The sequence below is a fragment of the Tursiops truncatus genome, chromosome 8 (genome assembly GCF_011762595.2).
Source record: "Tursiops truncatus isolate mTurTru1 chromosome 8, mTurTru1.mat.Y, whole genome shotgun sequence".
Lineage (NCBI taxonomy): Eukaryota > Metazoa > Chordata > Mammalia > Artiodactyla > Delphinidae > Tursiops > Tursiops truncatus.
This window is the reverse complement of record NC_047041.1, coordinates 96,595,979-96,612,326: the sequence shown is the minus strand read 5'-3', so window position 1 is coordinate 96,612,326 and position 16,348 is coordinate 96,595,979. Positions and strand designations below refer to the sequence as shown.

The window sequence follows — 16,348 nt, the reverse complement described above, 5'->3', positions numbered from 1 at the left end:
GCAAGCGGGGGCTACTCTTGGTTGCAGTGCGTGGGCTTCTCATTGCTGTGGCTTCTCTTGTTGCGCCTAGAGCATGGGCTCTAGGCGCGGGCTCAGTAGTTGCGGCATGCAGGCTCTAGGGTGCGTGGGCTTCAGTAGTTGTGGCGCACGGGCTTAGTTGCTCCATGGCATGTGGGATCTTCCCGGACCAGGGAGCAAACCCATGTCTTGTGCATGGGCAGGCAATTCTTGTTTTTCTTTTTTTTTCAATTTATTTATTTTACTTATTTATTTTTGGCTGCATTGGGTCTTCGTTCCTGCACACGGGCTTTCTCTAGTTACAGCAAGCAGGGGCTACTCTTTGTTGCGGTGCGTGGGTTTCTCATTGTGGTGGCTTCTCTTGTTGGGGAGCACGGGCTCTAGGCACGTGGGCTTCAGTAGTTGTGGCATGCGGGCTTAGTAGTTGTGGCTCATGGGCTCTAGAGCGCAGGCTTAGTAGTTGTAGTGCATGGGCTTAGTTGCTCCGCGGCATGTGGGATCTTCCAGGACCAGGGCTCAAACCCATGTGTCCTGTGTTGGCAGGTGGATTCTTAACCACTGCACCACCAGGGAAGTCCCAAATCTGATGTATAGTCTAGTTTGAGTAGAAAGGAAATACACCTGGCCCAATAAGTCACCTCGTACATTCGAATTCAGACAATGTGGGATCAATTTATAGATGTGTGATATCTGGATAGTTAATCTTTCTGAGTTGCCGCTTCCTTATCTCACAAACAGGAATAATACCTGGCTCTCAGCATGGTCAGGAGGGTTAAAAAATTTGTAAAGCTCTGTGCCCATGGGTCAGGATCACATTCTCCGTCAAATTTTGGGTTGGCCCTGAGCACCATCTTTATGACATCAGGATCTCCCCCAAGGAGGGGGGAATGTTCCTGAATCTGAGAGGTGACTGCTTTCAACAGTTCCTCACATAAGGCTCAGTGTAAGTCCAGCCCCCCAGATGGGAATTTGGCATCTCTCCAGCAGCCTGAGAAATAGACTGAGAAGCGAAGGACATACAGAGATCACTCTGCAAATGAAGCCTGATGTGAGCGGTCTCTCCATGTCCACCAAACTACAAATCAAGTGTGGGTGATTCTTATTTGGCTCTCAGCCTTGGCTAGGAGACTGAGCTGCAGGGAAGGCCTTTGGCTGGGGACCTGCCATTCTTAGGTTTTGCCCACAGTCCACACGGGGAGCCGGGTCCTGAAGCACAGTCTGAAGATCAGGAAGCAAGCAGTAGTAGATGAACGACAGGGCAGGGGATAAGCCATGAACACCCACCATGTCTTCTTTCTTCCCCTCTCAGAAACCCCTGACCTCAACCAGAACATGCATAATCTAGAAAGAGCACACAGGAAGCTTGGGTCTTGACTTCCCTGGCTGTCCAGTGGTTAAGTCTCTGCGCTTCCAACGCAGGGGCACGGGTTCGATCCCTGGTCGGGGAACTAAGATCCCACATGCTGTGCGGCGTGGCAAAAAAAAAAAAAAAAAAAAAGGAAGCTTGGGTCACCACCGATCCTGCACTTCAGCCCTGATCTTGGCACCCCTCCCAGGCCATAGAGAAGGAAACCAGCCCAAAGGGCAGAGAGCTGCAAGTGTGGCTCCAGTATCCAGCTAGGTCAGTTACTGCACTGCCCTCCCATGCCTGCTTCTCCTTATCACCAGGGTATGTGAGAGGGGTACAGAGAAGCCAGATTCTATAGAAGTCCCTACGGTGAGAGCTGCAGTGATGTAAGCGTATATCCTAATGGCTCTGATGGCCTTAAGGAAAACACTCTCCCCACAGAAACATTTCAGGCAGGACTACTTTGACCTAAATTGAGACACTATTAGAAAATTAAATCAGATACCTGATAAATGTCTGTGGACTGATGGCTGAATCCCCATGTGTTGTCCTGGGAAAGTAGTCATACCTCTGGGCTGTTTGTGCTTGGGAACCTGAATGTCTGAGTATGTGAGAGAGCTGGGAGGTGAGGGGCAAGCGGGGGGTAAGTGGCAGGGGGCAAGGACGACCAGACCTGCAGCTGAAGGGCTAAAGCCAGAAATCAGTGAGCATGTTTGGCTTGACAACATTGTAACAAGGAGAGAGGAAGGATGGGAGAGGAGAGAGACATAGTGGCCGGGGCGGTGGGGGAGAAATGGAGGCAAAGAAAGGAATAGAGACAGGAGATTGAGACAAAAAGACAGGATGAGAAGGAAGAAGACGGCAAACAGGGAAATAGAAGGGCTAAGCGCTGGAGCTTCAGAGTCTCAGAGTAGAAGCTGGAAATGAGGAAAACCTTTCTTTTTTTTTGGCCACGATGTGTGGCATGTGGGATCTTAGTTCCCTGACCAGGGATCAAACCTGCGTCCTCTGCAGTGGAAGCGTGGGGTCTTAACCACTGGACCACCAGGGAAGTCCCCCAGGAAAACTTATTAAGAAATATCTTCAGAGATATTTAATATCTAAAAAAAGTTCTCTGTGTTAAAAATCAATCTTCCTATCTGTCTCCCCCATCAAGCTATAGGTTTTGTTTGTATTTTTTAAAATTTATTTATTTTGCCTGTGTCAGGTCTTAGTTGCAGCACATGGGATCTTCGTTGCAGCATGTGGGCTCTTTAGTTGCAGCAGGCGGGCTCTTAGTTGCAGCATGTGGGCTCTTGGTTGAGGCATGCATGTGGGATGTAGTTCCCCGACCAGGGATCGCACCTGGGCCCCCTGCATTGGGAGCGTGGAGTCTTACCCACTGGACCACCAAGGAAGTCCCAAGCGATAGGTTTTAAAGGCAGACATTAGGTTTAAGTCATCTTTATATCCTCTGTGCTTAGTGTAGTGCCAGACACATGCTAGGTACTCAATCAGTTGGTTGAGCAAATAAAATATGAAGAAAAGGCAGGACTTGAAGATAGAAAGGCAGAGACATAGAAGAGAGTGGGTTTGAGCTTAGACTTCAGAGTCATAAGGCTGTGCTTTCAAATCCCAGTTCTGCCATCTAACTGCAGGACTTTGAGCAAGACAGCCTTTCCGAGTTTAGAGTTGACCATATGAAGTTGTTGTGAGGATTAAATGTCTGCAAAGCTCTTAGCAGATAGCCTGTGTAAGTTTCCAACAATGTTAGCTACTGTTATTACTGTTGTCACCGTTGTTGCAAACAAATAAGCGAGATAGGGGCTGTGCTAAATGGATTGCATGAAAAGCCCCCACTTAATGACTCTGCCCTGCCACTTTGTAGTGCCTTTCCACTCTAACTCTGGGTCTGGCCATGTGACTTGCTTTGGCTGATGGGACAATGGTAAACGTGATGTAAGCAGACGTGCGGGGTGTGAAAAAGACTGCCTACCTTTGACTCCTCACTTGGAACTCTGCCACTGCAGGCTAGCACTGCTGGAAGCATGCCGGAGACATGCAGAGGACAGCCAAGGTGTTCCAGCTGAGGCCATCGTAGATCAGTCATCCCCAACCAACCCACCAACTATTACAGATGTATGAGCGAGCCCAGGGAAGGTCAGCCAGGTCCATCCCAGATCAGCAAGACCACTCAGCCCTAACCCCCAGACTTATGTGAAATAATAAATACTTGCTATTTTAAGCCACTAAGTTTGGAGTGACTTGTTACAGCAATAGCTAGCCGATATAGGGGCCTCGGAAGCCCTAGTCCTCTGAAGTTGAAAGGCAGATGAGAGAGGAAGTCATGGTCTGCCAGGTTTTATTTGTAGGGTCTGCTGTATTTGTACCAGAGAAAGCTGCAAAAAGTGCTTTGGAGAGTCACAGGGAAGGGATGATAGAAGCAGGTCCCCTCACCAGACCCCACGGGAGCCCTTCAGGTGGAGGGCAGACCTGAGATGCGAGGCAGCTGGGGACAAGTCCAGGCAGGCAGCAGCAGGGCTGCGACTAGAAGAGCTGAGGCCAGAGGGGTCGGGCTTGCCCTGGTCGGCCTCCCGCAGGTCTCAGGTCCTGGGGTCATATATCCGCCCCATGAAGACCGGGAACTTGTGCTGCTGGTCCCAGAGCACAAAGAGGAAGGGCTGCTGCACTTCAAAGACCAGCAAACTGCGGGCCACAGAGATAGCGGAGGCTGCAGCCGCCTCCACCCCGCTCTCCGTCAGCTCCAGCACGGACTGATGCTGCATCGCAGAAAGCTGCAGGTCCGGGTCCTCTGTCAGCCCACACAGGTTGAGGTTGTAGGTAAAGTCAAAGAATTCTAGGGCATAACCAGAGAAAAACAATAAGTCAAAGACCAGCACGATTGTACAACACGGGGAATACAGCCAATGTTTCGTAGTAACTGTAAATGGAAAGTAACCTTTAAAAATTGTACAAAAGGGGGCTTCCCTGGTGGCGCAGTGGTTGAGAGTCCGCCTGCCGATGCAGGGGACATGGGTTCGTGCCCCGGTCCGGGAAGATCCCACATGCCGCGGAGCGGCTGGGCCCGTGAGCCATGGCCGCTGAGCCTGCGCGTCTGGAGCCTGTGCTCCACAACGGGAGAGGCCACAACAGTGAGAGGCCCGTGTACCACAAAAAAAAAAAAAAATTGTACAAAAGGGACTTCCTTGGTGGCGCAGTGGTTAAGAATCCACCTGCCAATGCAGGGGACATGGGCTCGAGCCCTGGTCTGGGAAGACCCCACATGCTGCAGAGCAACTAAGCCCGTGCGCCACAACCACTGAGACCACACACCACAACTACTGACGCCCACGCACTCTAGGGCCCACGTGCTGCAACTACTGAGTCCGTGCGTCTATAGCCCGTGCTCCGCAACAAGAGGAGTCACTGCAATGAGAAGCCCGCATGCCGCAATGAAGAGTAGTCCCGCACTTGCTGCAACCAAAGAAAGCCTGCGTGCAGCAATGAAGACGCAATGCAGCCAAAAAATAAAACATAAAATTGTATAAAAATTTTAAAAGTTAAATTAAAAAATAATAATTTAAAATATTTTTAAAAATACTGCAATTAAAAAAAAAACCAGCACAAAACCCTCAGCTGTTGAAGACGTTTGTCCTGAATTTTCTGGGTTTGTCCCAAGTTCCAATTCCCTCTTTCTCCTCCTCCTCGTTTATCAGATTATAATCGCATTATAATGTGCCTTCCGGTCCAGTTCATGGGATCCTCTAACAGTGGGCCCGTCTTCACTCCAACCACCACTTTCTCTCAAGTGGTGAGAAGCCTTGCCCCCGACCCCCAAAACCCTGAAAAGTGATGCCATTGCTTCCTTATCAACAAGGCCCTTGGAAGTGAGGTAATGTATTGGAAAGAGGACATATGTTCTCAAATGAGGTCACATACAAGGGTGTGATGTCATATACTAGGAAACAAGGTCATCTATTAGGAAGTCAAGTTCTATAACAGAAAATGAAGTGATATATTTGGACATGACATCAAAGATCAGGAAGTGAGGTCTAAGGTTAGGAAACAGAGTATCTGTTGACTCCCCTGAACTCAGAAGCCTCCAGACCCTTTTAGTAGAGAACTTCTTGCATATACTGTGGGGTGGTTGAGTTTTATGACACGTCTCTGAGGGAGGAGCACCCACTCCCACCTCGGTGACCTGTTCCCAGGGTCTATGTCACAAGGGACCACAATGGAAACAGGTGGGACGGCTGTAGACCTATACTGGGGCTCCGGTTCACTTCTAACCAGCTTAAGGGACCTTGCGTAAGTCATGCAAACTTTCTGAGTCTCAGCTTCCTCCACGATTCAGTGGGATAATCAGAGGATTGAGGGGCAACCTGAGATTACGGATGAGAGGGTTCACGGAATTCCTCCACCCCTAGCCCACCATCACAACCTCTTCTCCTCTGATGGCCTAGGATCAGTCCTGCCAGGGCTCACCCAGCAGGTCCTGGTTGCTCTTTACTTTGATGCGAGGCATCATCAGGTGAGTAGGATGGAACTTGGCCGACTCCAGCTTCCTCATGATGGCCTTGAAGACAGGGGGGCTGAGAGCCTGCTCCATGTCTTCAAGACGGTGTTTCAAGGTCTGGGGCACCAGGATCACAAAGCTCAGGTTGTGGGACAGCTGCAGACGGCCCACCTGGAGAGTAAGACAAGCACATTGTCAGTCTTCCTACCCCAGCTCTCTCCTGGCTCCTACCCTCTGTGCCCCGAGGCTGGTCTTCAGTCCGCTGCTACAGTCTGTACTATTTCAACAAGCAGCGGCCATAAGTAGGCTCCCAGGCTTTGCCATGAGATGAGGATGCCAGCTGGGTGAACAGTGCTGGTCTAACCCTGTGCTGGTGAGAGGCAGAGGAATGAGCACGAGGTTTTTTTTTTTTTTTTTGCGGTACGCGGGCCTCTCACTGTTGTGGCCTCTCCCGTTGCGGAGCACAGACTCCGGACGCACAGGCTCAGTGGCCATGGCTCACGGGCCCAGCCGCGCCGCGCCATGTGGGATCTTCCCGGACCGGGGTACGAACCCATGTCCCCTGCATCGGCAGGCGGACTCTCAACCACTGCGCCACCAGGGAAGTCCGAGCACGAGTTTTGATCACACAGGCTGAGGATCACATCCTGACTCTACTACTGAGTGACTATGCACTACAGGCAAGCGATTCGATCTCTCTGAGCCCAGCTCCTTTCAAGTATGTTGTGCATAAAGTATAGCATAATGTACCACCACAGTCATCAGGTTCATCCTTTCAAAGACTTTTGATGGCTTTTCACTGCCTACGAGATTAAGTATAAACTCTCGGTCTGGCATTCAAGATTGGGTACCAGCTGATCCTAGCCTACCTTTTCAGTTAGTTTCACTAGAAGGACTTACAGCTGACGGCCAGATAGAAGCATGAGAGAAATGCAGGACCCACAAGTCCAATACAGGGCTGTTCTCAGCTCAGGGCAAATTTGCCCCCAGTGGACATCTGGCAATGTTTGGAGCTGGCAGAAACAGGAGCTCACAGTGCTACTGGCATCTAGTGGGTAGGAGCCAGGGATGCTGCTAAATCCTACAATGCCAGGGACAGCATCTTATGATGAAGAATCATCGAACCCCAAATGTCAATAGTACCAGGACTGAGAAACTAATAGGATATGAGAGATTATTACTGAAATGGCATTATGGTTGAGGTTGAGAGATGGACAAGAATCATCTAGAATGCAGAATTCAATTGGGCAATGAAGAAATTAACTGACAACAATCTATTGTTGGAATTGAAAAAATGGTCCACAAGAAGCAGGTTGTACACTGATTTATCACCTGAAGAGCATGGACATGGGGATACCTGTTGACAGAGGCTCTAGACAGGGTACACTCATCTGGCAGTACACACCCTTCACGTCCTGTGTACAGACCTTGCCTCTGTGACCAAAAAATTACCACACTGTGGTCTTGAATTTTCAAGCCAACAACCTCAGCATACCTGAGTTGGTAAATCTAACCCCCTTCATTGGGTAAATACTCTTTAAATCCCAGGAAAATTTAGAATGAAGTATGGGAATAACAAAATAAGCCAACTCTGTAGTATTAACACCAGGTGATAAGTTCAGAGCAATCTGTGTTTGTTATTTAAAATAGCGTTTATAATTTTTAAGAGAATCAGACATGCTAGTTTTATGCTTTTGAACAAAAAGGTGTGGGATAATTTCATTTGGTTTGAGAATGATGTTGAGATGTTGACTGAAAGTTGATTTACTCTTCAGATTGAATTTTCAACTCACAAGTGGCCTTTAGGTGCTAGCAAGATGTGGCCAAGCAGGGCTGTAATTCTGTTCTGTCAGGTACCTGACATGCTAAAAGAGAAAATCAAGTATATCAAATGTATGAAGTATTTATAAAGTATATACATAAGCTCAAAATGCTTAGGGGAATATTAATTAACCATATTTGTAAATGACACAAATGGTTTAAAGGAGTTTAATCTGTTCAAAATAGCTTAATTGAAGAACAAATGAAAGTTAGTGTTTTATGTAAATATTATGATTAATAATGTAGCAAATTCAGCTAAAAATTTAAAGGCTTAAGTAAAACTTTGATTTTGAATTTATAACATGAATATATTAAATCAAGTATTTGTTTAAAACCCACGAAACTGTAAGGAGTGGGTTTTTTTTTGCATGAAACTCCTTCTTTGCCATTAAAAAACCCTCACATTGGGGCTTCTCTGGTGGCGCAGTGGTTGAGAATCTGCCTGCCAATGCAGGGGACACGGGTTCAAGCCCTGGTCCGGGAAGATCCAACATGCCGCGGAGCAACTAGGCCCATGAGCCACAACTACTGAGCCTGCGCGTCTGGAGCCCGTGCTCCACAACAAGAGAGGCTGCGATAGTGAGAGGCCTGCGCACCACCATGAAGAGTGGCCCCTGCTTGCCGCAACTAGAGAAAGCCCTCGCACAGAAACGAAGACCCAACACAGCAAAAATAAATAAATTAATTAAAAAAAACTCTCACATTGATATTCTCCCCTATATACTCTGAGTTAGAGTGATGCCCTGAACCGGCCGTGTATATTCACTCTTCTCTGCCTTATGCATGTATTCTGGTTCTGTTAAATAGCTGGGAATGTTCAAAGTCATTGGATAGGGACGGATGGATGGAAGGGTAGAAAAGTGCATGAATGGTTAAGAGTGGTCAAAAAGTACCCACCTCTGTGACGTCTTCCTAGCCATTCATACTAAGGGAATTGCTCCCTTTCGCATCTTCCATTGAATTCATTCATTTATTCAGCAGACATAATGAGCACTTATTATATGTGGTATTGTTCTAGGCCCTCAGATATAGTAGGCAAAAAAAGAGGTAAGGTCTCTGATCCCAAGGAAAGAGACTATCTCAGGGAGATAGATAATACCGCAATCAAATAAGCAAGTAAACAACATAATTCAGATAGTGATAAGTACCATGGATATAATAAAACAGGATGGGCTTCCCTGGTGGTGCAGCGGTTGAGGGTCCACCTGCCGATGCAGGGGACACGGGTTCGTGTCCCGGTCCGGGAAGATCCCACATGCCGCGGAGCGGCTGGGCCCGTGAGCCATGGCCGCTGGGCCTGCGCGTCTGGAGCCTGTGCTCCGCAACAGGAGAGGCCACAGCAGTGAGAGGCCCGCGTACCACAAAAAAAATTAAAAAAAAAAAAATAAAAACAGGATGATGTTACAGGGTGAGGAAGAGGTACTTTAAGGAGGGGGAAGGCGTCTCCACAAAGGTGGCCTCTTAGCTGATGCCAGATGAGCAGAAGGAACAAGTTATGTGAAAAGCTGAGTGAAGAGCGTCCAGGAAGAGGGAAAAGCCAGGGAAAGCTCCCGAGGTGGAAACAAGCCTGGCATGTTCCAGAACAGATCCGCTATTTCTCAGACTGGTACCAAGCCACTGGGTATCTCCCATTGTTTGCTGTCTCATAGTTCTGTGTCTTGCTGTCCTAACAAGGCAGAAATATCTGGTCATCGGGCATGAGACAGTTTACTAACTAGAATCTTCTGGGCTCCATGTTCTCTCTTCCCTCCCTCCTCATCCACTGAAATCATACTGTTCAATTTCTGCTAAGGAACTTAAGCCATTTAACACATGCACACACATGCACTTACCACATACATGAATGCATGGATATACCTAGACATGTGTACACATACAGATGCATGCCGTACACACGTACACACACAGAGGACTTACTAAGCCAGCAGGGCCTACTGGTGGGTAGACTGGAAAGAGAAACAGAGGCACAGAATAGGAACACGACTCACTTTCTGCCATTCAATGCAGTAGAGATGCATGAAGAAATTTTAGAATCCTGCTTTCCAACCTCAAATATATAATGCCTGCCTCGGCCAAGGCTGGAGAGGGGGAGAAGGAGAAAAGATAGGGTGGAAATAGAGTCAGAAGCAGTTGAAATGATGATTAAGGGTAAGGCTATGCCCCACACCGATGGAGCCACAGCAGGAAAGTCAGGATACGCAAGAGGTTCTGAAACAGGAGTGCGAAGGGCCGAGAACTCACCTTGGCCTTCAAAGTCGGGTCTGTGAAATGGGCCACAGGGTACTTCTTGCTGTTCATCATGGGCACTTTTATCACAGAGGATCTGCTGTAAAAGCCCTTCATATTTGTTCTGCTGTGGTTAAATGTTGTCTTCCACTTGGCTAGAGGGAAGAGTGGGGGAAGGGTTACTCTAATGCAGGTGGGGAGAGGATGAAGTGGAGTTAAAGGTTCTGTTAGCAAGGGGTGGGACAGGTACCATGGGATCCAGTCGTGGAACTTGGGGTCGAGTGGGTTTTAAGCCAGGAGGAGAAGGTGGAACTCAGGACGGGAAGACACCCTGGTCCAGGGCCCCCTTACCACTCAGGTAGATAGCGTTGAGAAGGACCAGGCGGAAGTCATCGGGCAGGCTGTCCAGCAGTTGCCTGATCTTGTGGTTGGTCTCCTCGGCCACCCAGGCGTTGATGAGCTCCAAGTTGACTTTACTGTCATTTGCCAGGGCTTTGGGGCTGTTGCCATACAGGCTCCGAGAGGCATTCGCAAAGGTGTCCCTTATAGCCAGGTCTGGCCCCGGAAGCAGGTTGAGAGAGGGAGGCATGAGATCCCGGAACACTCTCTCCCCTTTCAGGAGCAGGCTTGGAGAGGGGGCTCGTTTCCCATCACTCTTTCTGCTCCAATGGACATACTATGTCGGAGCAGGGGTCCAGCCCAGTCCTCTTACTGATGTGCTCAGTGAGACCCAGAGAAGGCAAATCCTGAGCTAAGAGCCGAAGAACTCATCCCAGGCTTTCACTGCCTCTATCTGCCATGGGACCACGGCTTGGCAAGGTAACTCTTTGAGATCTTAACTTCCATTTGCCTGTATTTTCCCTCTTTTCTTCCCTTAATTCAACAGGGAACAGACTCTGCTTTTCAGCCTCACTGGAAGGTGTGTGACAAGACTTCCTGGGTTTTGCTCTTCAAAGCCCAGGTCCACCAAAGAAAAAAAGTGTTTGAAAGAGAAATTTTTCCCGGACTAAATAGATAATATTGAATGCAGCTGTATTTTCCACCAACCTAGCAAGACAGAGGATAAATCTGATTTATAGCAAATAAGTAAATGCAACATTTCTTGAATCCCTCTAAGCCATATTTTTCCCATCTCTAAAAAGAGGGTTTTTGGGTTTTTTTTTTTAGATAATGGTGTGATAGGTGAGTTTTCTTTCTTTCTTTCTTTTTTCTTTCCTATATGTTCTCAGGTTATTTTTCTGTTTGTTGTATTTTTTTTTTTTTTTTTGGCCACGCCGAGCGGCATGCGGGATCTTAGTTCCCCGACCAGGGATCGAACCCATGCCCCCTGCAGTGGAAGCACAGAGTCCTAACCACTGGACCACCAGGGAATTCCAATATTTTCTCACTTTTCTACAATGAATGAGCATTGCTTTTATAGTAAAAAAAATAAAAGACAGGGAATTCTTTTTCCTTATTCAAAGAGGAAAATCACACTAAATTTGTAATTTTTAAGCTCAGCAGAACTGAGGTTTCAAATATAGTCATGTCTGAAGCCCACAATACAAAAGGGCTCTGGTTGAGGCTGGTGGGAGTTCAAAGCCCACCTGGCTTCATCTCCCTCTCACAGGAAGTGACACCTCACTTCCCACTCAGCCTCCCTAACTCCTTACTCCCACCAGGACTTCTGCAGCAGCTCTGCAGAACCCTAGGGCTCTGGGGAGCAAAATTTAAAAGAACTGCATTAGGTCATTTTGGAAGCTTATTGCTCTGATTACCTACCTAATAATGTAATATACATAAATGACAACAAAGTCACATAACACGCAAGTACAAAGAATAGGAGTCCCTAGACCCCCTGACCCAGATTAACAAACTTTTCTTTTTGGCCTTGCAGTTTGCAGGATCTTAATTCCCCAACCAGGGATTGAACCCGTGACCACAGCAGTGAAAGACGAGAGTCTTAACCACTGGACCACCAGGGAACTCCCAGATTGACATGCATTTTTTGTCTATTTTATGTCTAAAGCTCTCCAGCCCTCTCTATTACTGAATGCAGAAGGCTATTCTTTTTTTTTTTTAAAGAAGACGTTGGGGGTAGGAGTTTATTAATTAATTAATTTATTTTTGCTGTGTTGGGTCTTCGTTTCTGTGCGAGGGCTTTCTCTAGTTGTGGCAAGTGGGGCCACTCTTCATCGCGGTAGAAAGCTATTCTTACTTTAGATGGAGTTGATGAATGCAGATGACTTGTCCAAGGTCTCACCAGGGGACCTATCCAGCTCCCAGGAGACACTTGATATTTCTGAGGCCCCAACCTGCTCTGCATTCCGTCCCCCTGTTCTAGTTCTAACATTCCCTCTGTCCTCTCTTTCCCCAGTGCTGGGTCTCCATCAAAATCCTGAGGACCCAGCTCAGCACCTGCCATCCTTCCCCGGGGAACTCACCTGGGCTGTGGAAGATTTGAGAGACTGTGGTAAAGCCTTTGGACCTGGAGGCCTTCAGGGCCTGGTGGACACAGGTAAAGTCTTCGGGGTAAGAGAGGAGTCGCTCCAGGCTTTCCTTGGTTTCTCCTCTAGCCCCTACAACAAACAGCAGAGACAAGGGGCAACTGCAGGAGGAGTGGAAAACCACCGTTGGGGACCAGGGTTGAGGGACCAGGCTGCAATGGGGGGAATCCCATATCATCAGAGCCAGAAGTGTTTGGGAAGATAATACATGTCAGAAAGAGAAGGGTGGGGGAATTATGAATAATCACAGGATTTTCTAGGGCTCTGAATACTTTCTTCCTCCGTTTTCTTACCTAACTTTAATACCACTCATCATCCAAAGCCTGGTCCAATCGCTGCCTGTTCCACATGACCTATTATTTAGTTGGTTCAGGTTTTTCATTATTGAATACTTATTGTACACATCTTCTGTGCAGTAATAGATAAAATGTATCGAGCACTTACTTCATTCCAGGCATCATAAGTGCTTCTCCCATATTATCTCATTGAATCTTCACCATAACCCTTTTACGTAAGGACAGTTCCTATCCCCGTTACACAGATGAGAAAACTGAGGTTTAAGAGAGTAAGTAATCTACTAATTTTAAGATCACAGAGTTAATAATCGGAGGATGGAGAAAAGATTCAAGCCATATCTTTTGGGCAATAAAAAAATGAACTGAAACCAATCAGTTGAAATGTGCCTCCCAGGGGACATTTGGCCACATGTGGAGACATTTTGGCTGTCATAACTGGGGGGTGGGGTGCTACTGGTATCCAGTGGGTACAGGCTAGGGATGTTAGGATTCTGGGACTACAGAAGAAATGTTCTTATGTGCTCACTGTACTGTCTCCAGTAGCCTTCCTGGAATTCCCCCTTGGAGTGACAGCTGTTTCCACTGCTGTAGCACTTTGTTGGTGCCATTCCTAGGGTAATTACCCCAGGGGACTTGATTGTGATCTCTCAGGAAAGCAGACGAATTAACATTTTTTGACCTCCTACCACATCAGGCACTGGGCTATCTGCTTAATTTTTTTTAGGTCACTACAACCATTTCCATTTTACACAGAAGGACTCAGGCTCAGAGAAGTTAACTGATCTGCCCAAGGTCACACAGCTAAGAAGCAGCATTATCATGATTCTACTCTGCATCTCTCTCTTATCATTCATCTTCCTTATGGCCTTACCTGGAACCATGACTGGTGGCTCAGACCTTATTTAATATGTTCTTGTACAGTCCATAGGATTTTATAAGCAATAGTGCCTATTACATCATTGTTAAATGAAAGAATAAATGAAAGTTCCAGAATAAAAAGATCCCCCCTCCCCCAATGTAGCCCATTTTTACAGCTTCCTTCCAGAGGCATAGATAGCTGTGTATGTATCTGGATACGTACCCCCCTCATGCGAACATCTAACACGTAACCTGGAGAGAACTCAGTCAGGTTCTTACCGAGCAGGACTTGAGTGAGGAGGCTGGCGATGCTGAACGGGGAAAAGACAATGTTGGTCTCCTCCTTCTTCATTACTGAGAAAGTGTGGTAGAGATTCAGGGAGAAATCTGTCAAAGCCTCCCCCAGCACGGCCTCTGCTGAATGACTCTCCAAGTCAGAGCAGGAGGTGACAGGCGCTGGGCAGAAGGACTTAGTAGTGGCCTGGGTTGTTGGTTGGATGGGCTGAGTGGTGGACTGGTTGAAGGGCTGGGTGGTGGACTGGTTGAAGGGCTGGGTGGTATTGACTGTTTCGATGGTCAAGTTGGTTTTCAGCAGCGTGGAAGAGCCCTCGGTGTCTTTAATGGATACATTGTTGGGAATATCTCCTTTGGGGATATCTCCTTCACTTTCCCCTCCTTGTAAGCTCTCTGGATCCACGGGGCTGATACCAATCAGATTTGAGGAGGCTCTATCCTGTGGTTCAAGAGACTTTCTTTCTTTTATTATGAGGCACAGTCCCCTTCAAACACTCAAAGCAGGAAGAGAATTATTCCAGGGAAAGCCTGGTGGCAGAGGGGCCTGCCCTGGAGCCACCACCAGTAATTCCTTCAGAGAAAGCGTGTATTATCCCATTTCACTGGTAAAGGAAACTGATGCCGAGACAAATTAAGTAACTAGCCCAGGGTCTCAAGGGAAGTGGAAGGAAAAACTAGGAGTCAAACTTGGGTCTGATTCCAGATCCTTGATCACTACCACATCATCTGATACATCTCAAAGGGCACTGCCAGTGTCAACTTCACACACATACACTGAGTGCACACGCCAAAGTTAGGCACCCACCTTTGTCCTGGGCTCATCCCCTATCCCCGACCTCCCAGACCACGGCGGAGAGCCTAGGTCTCGGCAGCCCAACCTCCATTCCGCAGCTCAGTTTTCCTCAACAACCCCTTGCTTTTAATATCGCAACATGCTGCCCATCTCCTTCCCCTCTTTGATCCTTCTGCTTTATTCTCCACTTCGTAAATCAGGACAGGTAGCCTCGGAGAAGTGACTGGCTCAAGGCCAGCGCAGCTGGTACCGTAGCGAGTCAGGATTAGACGCTGCGTGGGTCTGAATCCCCGCTCTTTCCATGCTCGGTACGAACTCCGGCGCTAGGATCACACTTGCTGAGCCCAAGAGAAGCTCTCCTCATTCTCCGGAGCCTGAAGGGTTAATCCTCAGCACCCCCTCCCCTCCCCCACCTCACGAAGGGGTCACTCACCCCAGCCAGCAGCAGCAGCAGGAGGGTCAGCGGGGTCAGCCTGGAGGCCATCTGGGCGGCGACGTCAGCCCAGACCTGCAGAGCCAGCCACCGTCGTCGGTGCCAGCTCCGAGCCTCGGGCCTAGGGGGCCTCCACCCCGCCCCGCGCCGCCCCACCCCGGGGCCCGCCCCCATTCCATTCGCGGCCCTAACCCCTCTCTGCGAATCCCGCCCCCTCCCTCCTCCGTGCCGGGGCCACCTTCTCCCTGGCTCCTCCCCCTGTTTTGTTTTCCCCAAACCGCTTCCCTTTCCCGGCACCGGCTGGCCTTTCCTTTCCCCCCAGGCCCGGGTCTCCGTCCATCTGTTCCATCCAGAGGGTCCTGCTTTAGCTAAACAATGAGGCCAGGGGCCCTGCTAGGAGGGGAGGTCCAGAGGGGGCTGGGCACGACAGCCCTGGGGGAGGAGATGGAGGGGAAGGAGGGGGAGGCAGGGGTCTTAAGAGGAAGCAAGCAAACAGACTGCAGAGATAAAGGGGGGGGGCGGGGCACTGTGGAGGAAAAGGAGATGAGGATGAGGAGACCTCCTTCTCCCAACACCCTTCTCCCCAGCACCAAACCTGCGCCAAACTCCCGGTCACTGGGCAGCTTCAGGGCAGACTAAGTGGATAGTCACACAGCGTCGGGGCGGGTGGGGGGGCGGCGTGGGGGCGGGTGTTCGGTCTTAGCTATTGGCTGGCCCAGGACACTGCCCAGTTACAAATTAAGGCTGATTGATCGCTGCTGTGATTTCCCGTAAATCAGGATGGGACGGATACTGATTTGTAAGCCAGGCGGGGAATTTAGCCCAAAGCCCCTTGGGAGCCGGGGGTGGGGAAGCTTGGGTGCAGCTCTCAGCTGTACACGACCAAGCCTCCTCCTGCATCTTTATGGGTCATGATAGAAACAGCACAGACACAACATGTTCTCCACAGTTCACAAGCAACCAGCTTTCCCGGAATTGCTCATCTCAGTGGATCCTCAAAGTAACCCTTTGGAAATAGGCCCGACTGTGCCCATTTGATAGTTAAGAGCCTTAAATGGCTGGCTCACTCGGAGAGCCCTCACTTGAAAATAAGGCTGGACTGGACGTCCTGAGGTCCTAGCCCCACCCCCACTCTCCTCCATGAGTGTCTGCTTCTCCTCTTGGAAACCCGGAGTGCTTCCATTCTGTAACAGACAAGGAATCTGAAGCACCCAGTCCAGCTAGCGTTCACCTTAAGTGAAAAACACAAAGCTGGGCTATATGTGTTGAGGGTGGGAGAG

The 16,348-nt window shown here is 48.8% G+C and overlaps 1 protein-coding gene and 1 long non-coding RNA gene across 5 annotated transcripts in view; one reads left to right on the top strand and one right to left on the bottom strand.

Annotated features, from left to right (window-relative positions):
• The window catches only part of LOC117313158 (uncharacterized), a 28,968-nt gene extending 16,589 nt beyond the window's left edge, over nt 1–12,379 (top strand). The window contains exon 3 of one of the 2 annotated variants that reach the window (XR_004527638.2): nt 12,265–12,379. This is a non-coding gene — a long non-coding RNA (uncharacterized lncRNA). Of the gene's footprint in view, nt 1–3,375; nt 3,551–12,264 lie in introns of those variants that run through there. The other variant, XR_012333542.1, reaches the window with a different exon arrangement.
• On the bottom strand, nt 3,691–15,733 carry SERPING1 (serpin family G member 1). 3 transcript variants are annotated; one of them, XM_033860727.2, is made up of 8 exons: nt 15,664–15,733; nt 15,069–15,143; nt 13,828–14,281; nt 12,332–12,466; nt 10,260–10,463; nt 9,924–10,063; nt 5,831–6,032; nt 3,691–4,202 (listed from the first exon to the last, which is right to left on the bottom strand). In XM_033860727.2, exons 2-8 carry the CDS (start codon nt 15,117–15,119, stop codon nt 3,949–3,951), a joined length of 1,440 nt encoding a protein of 479 aa, XP_033716618.1. In that variant the 5' UTR covers nt 15,120–15,143; nt 15,664–15,733; the 3' UTR covers nt 3,691–3,948. The 3 variants fall into 3 exon arrangements, with proteins under 3 accessions (XP_033716618.1, XP_033716617.1, XP_073665076.1); XM_033860726.2 differs by lacking the exon at nt 15,664–15,733 and having other exon boundaries at nt 13,828–14,296; nt 15,069–15,216; XM_073808975.1 differs by lacking the exons at nt 3,691–4,202; nt 5,831–6,032 and adding an exon at nt 7,617–7,726 and having other exon boundaries at nt 13,828–14,296; nt 15,069–15,710.
• Between the last annotated feature and the right edge of the window lie 615 nt (nt 15,734–16,348).

Coding starts and splice junctions, on each gene's coding strand:
- SERPING1 (XM_033860726.2), bottom strand. CDS start 15,119: ATGGCCTCCAGGCTGACCCCGCTGACCCTCCTGCTGCTGCTGCTGGCT. Junction 6,033..9,923: donor ACCCGACTTTGAAGGCCAAG/GTGAGTTCTCGG, acceptor CTTACTCTCCAG/GTGGGCCGTCTGCAGCTGTC. Junction 4,203..5,830: donor GAGCAACCAGGACCTGCTGG/GTGAGCCCTGGC, acceptor GTTATGCCCTAG/AATTCTTTGACTTTACCTAC.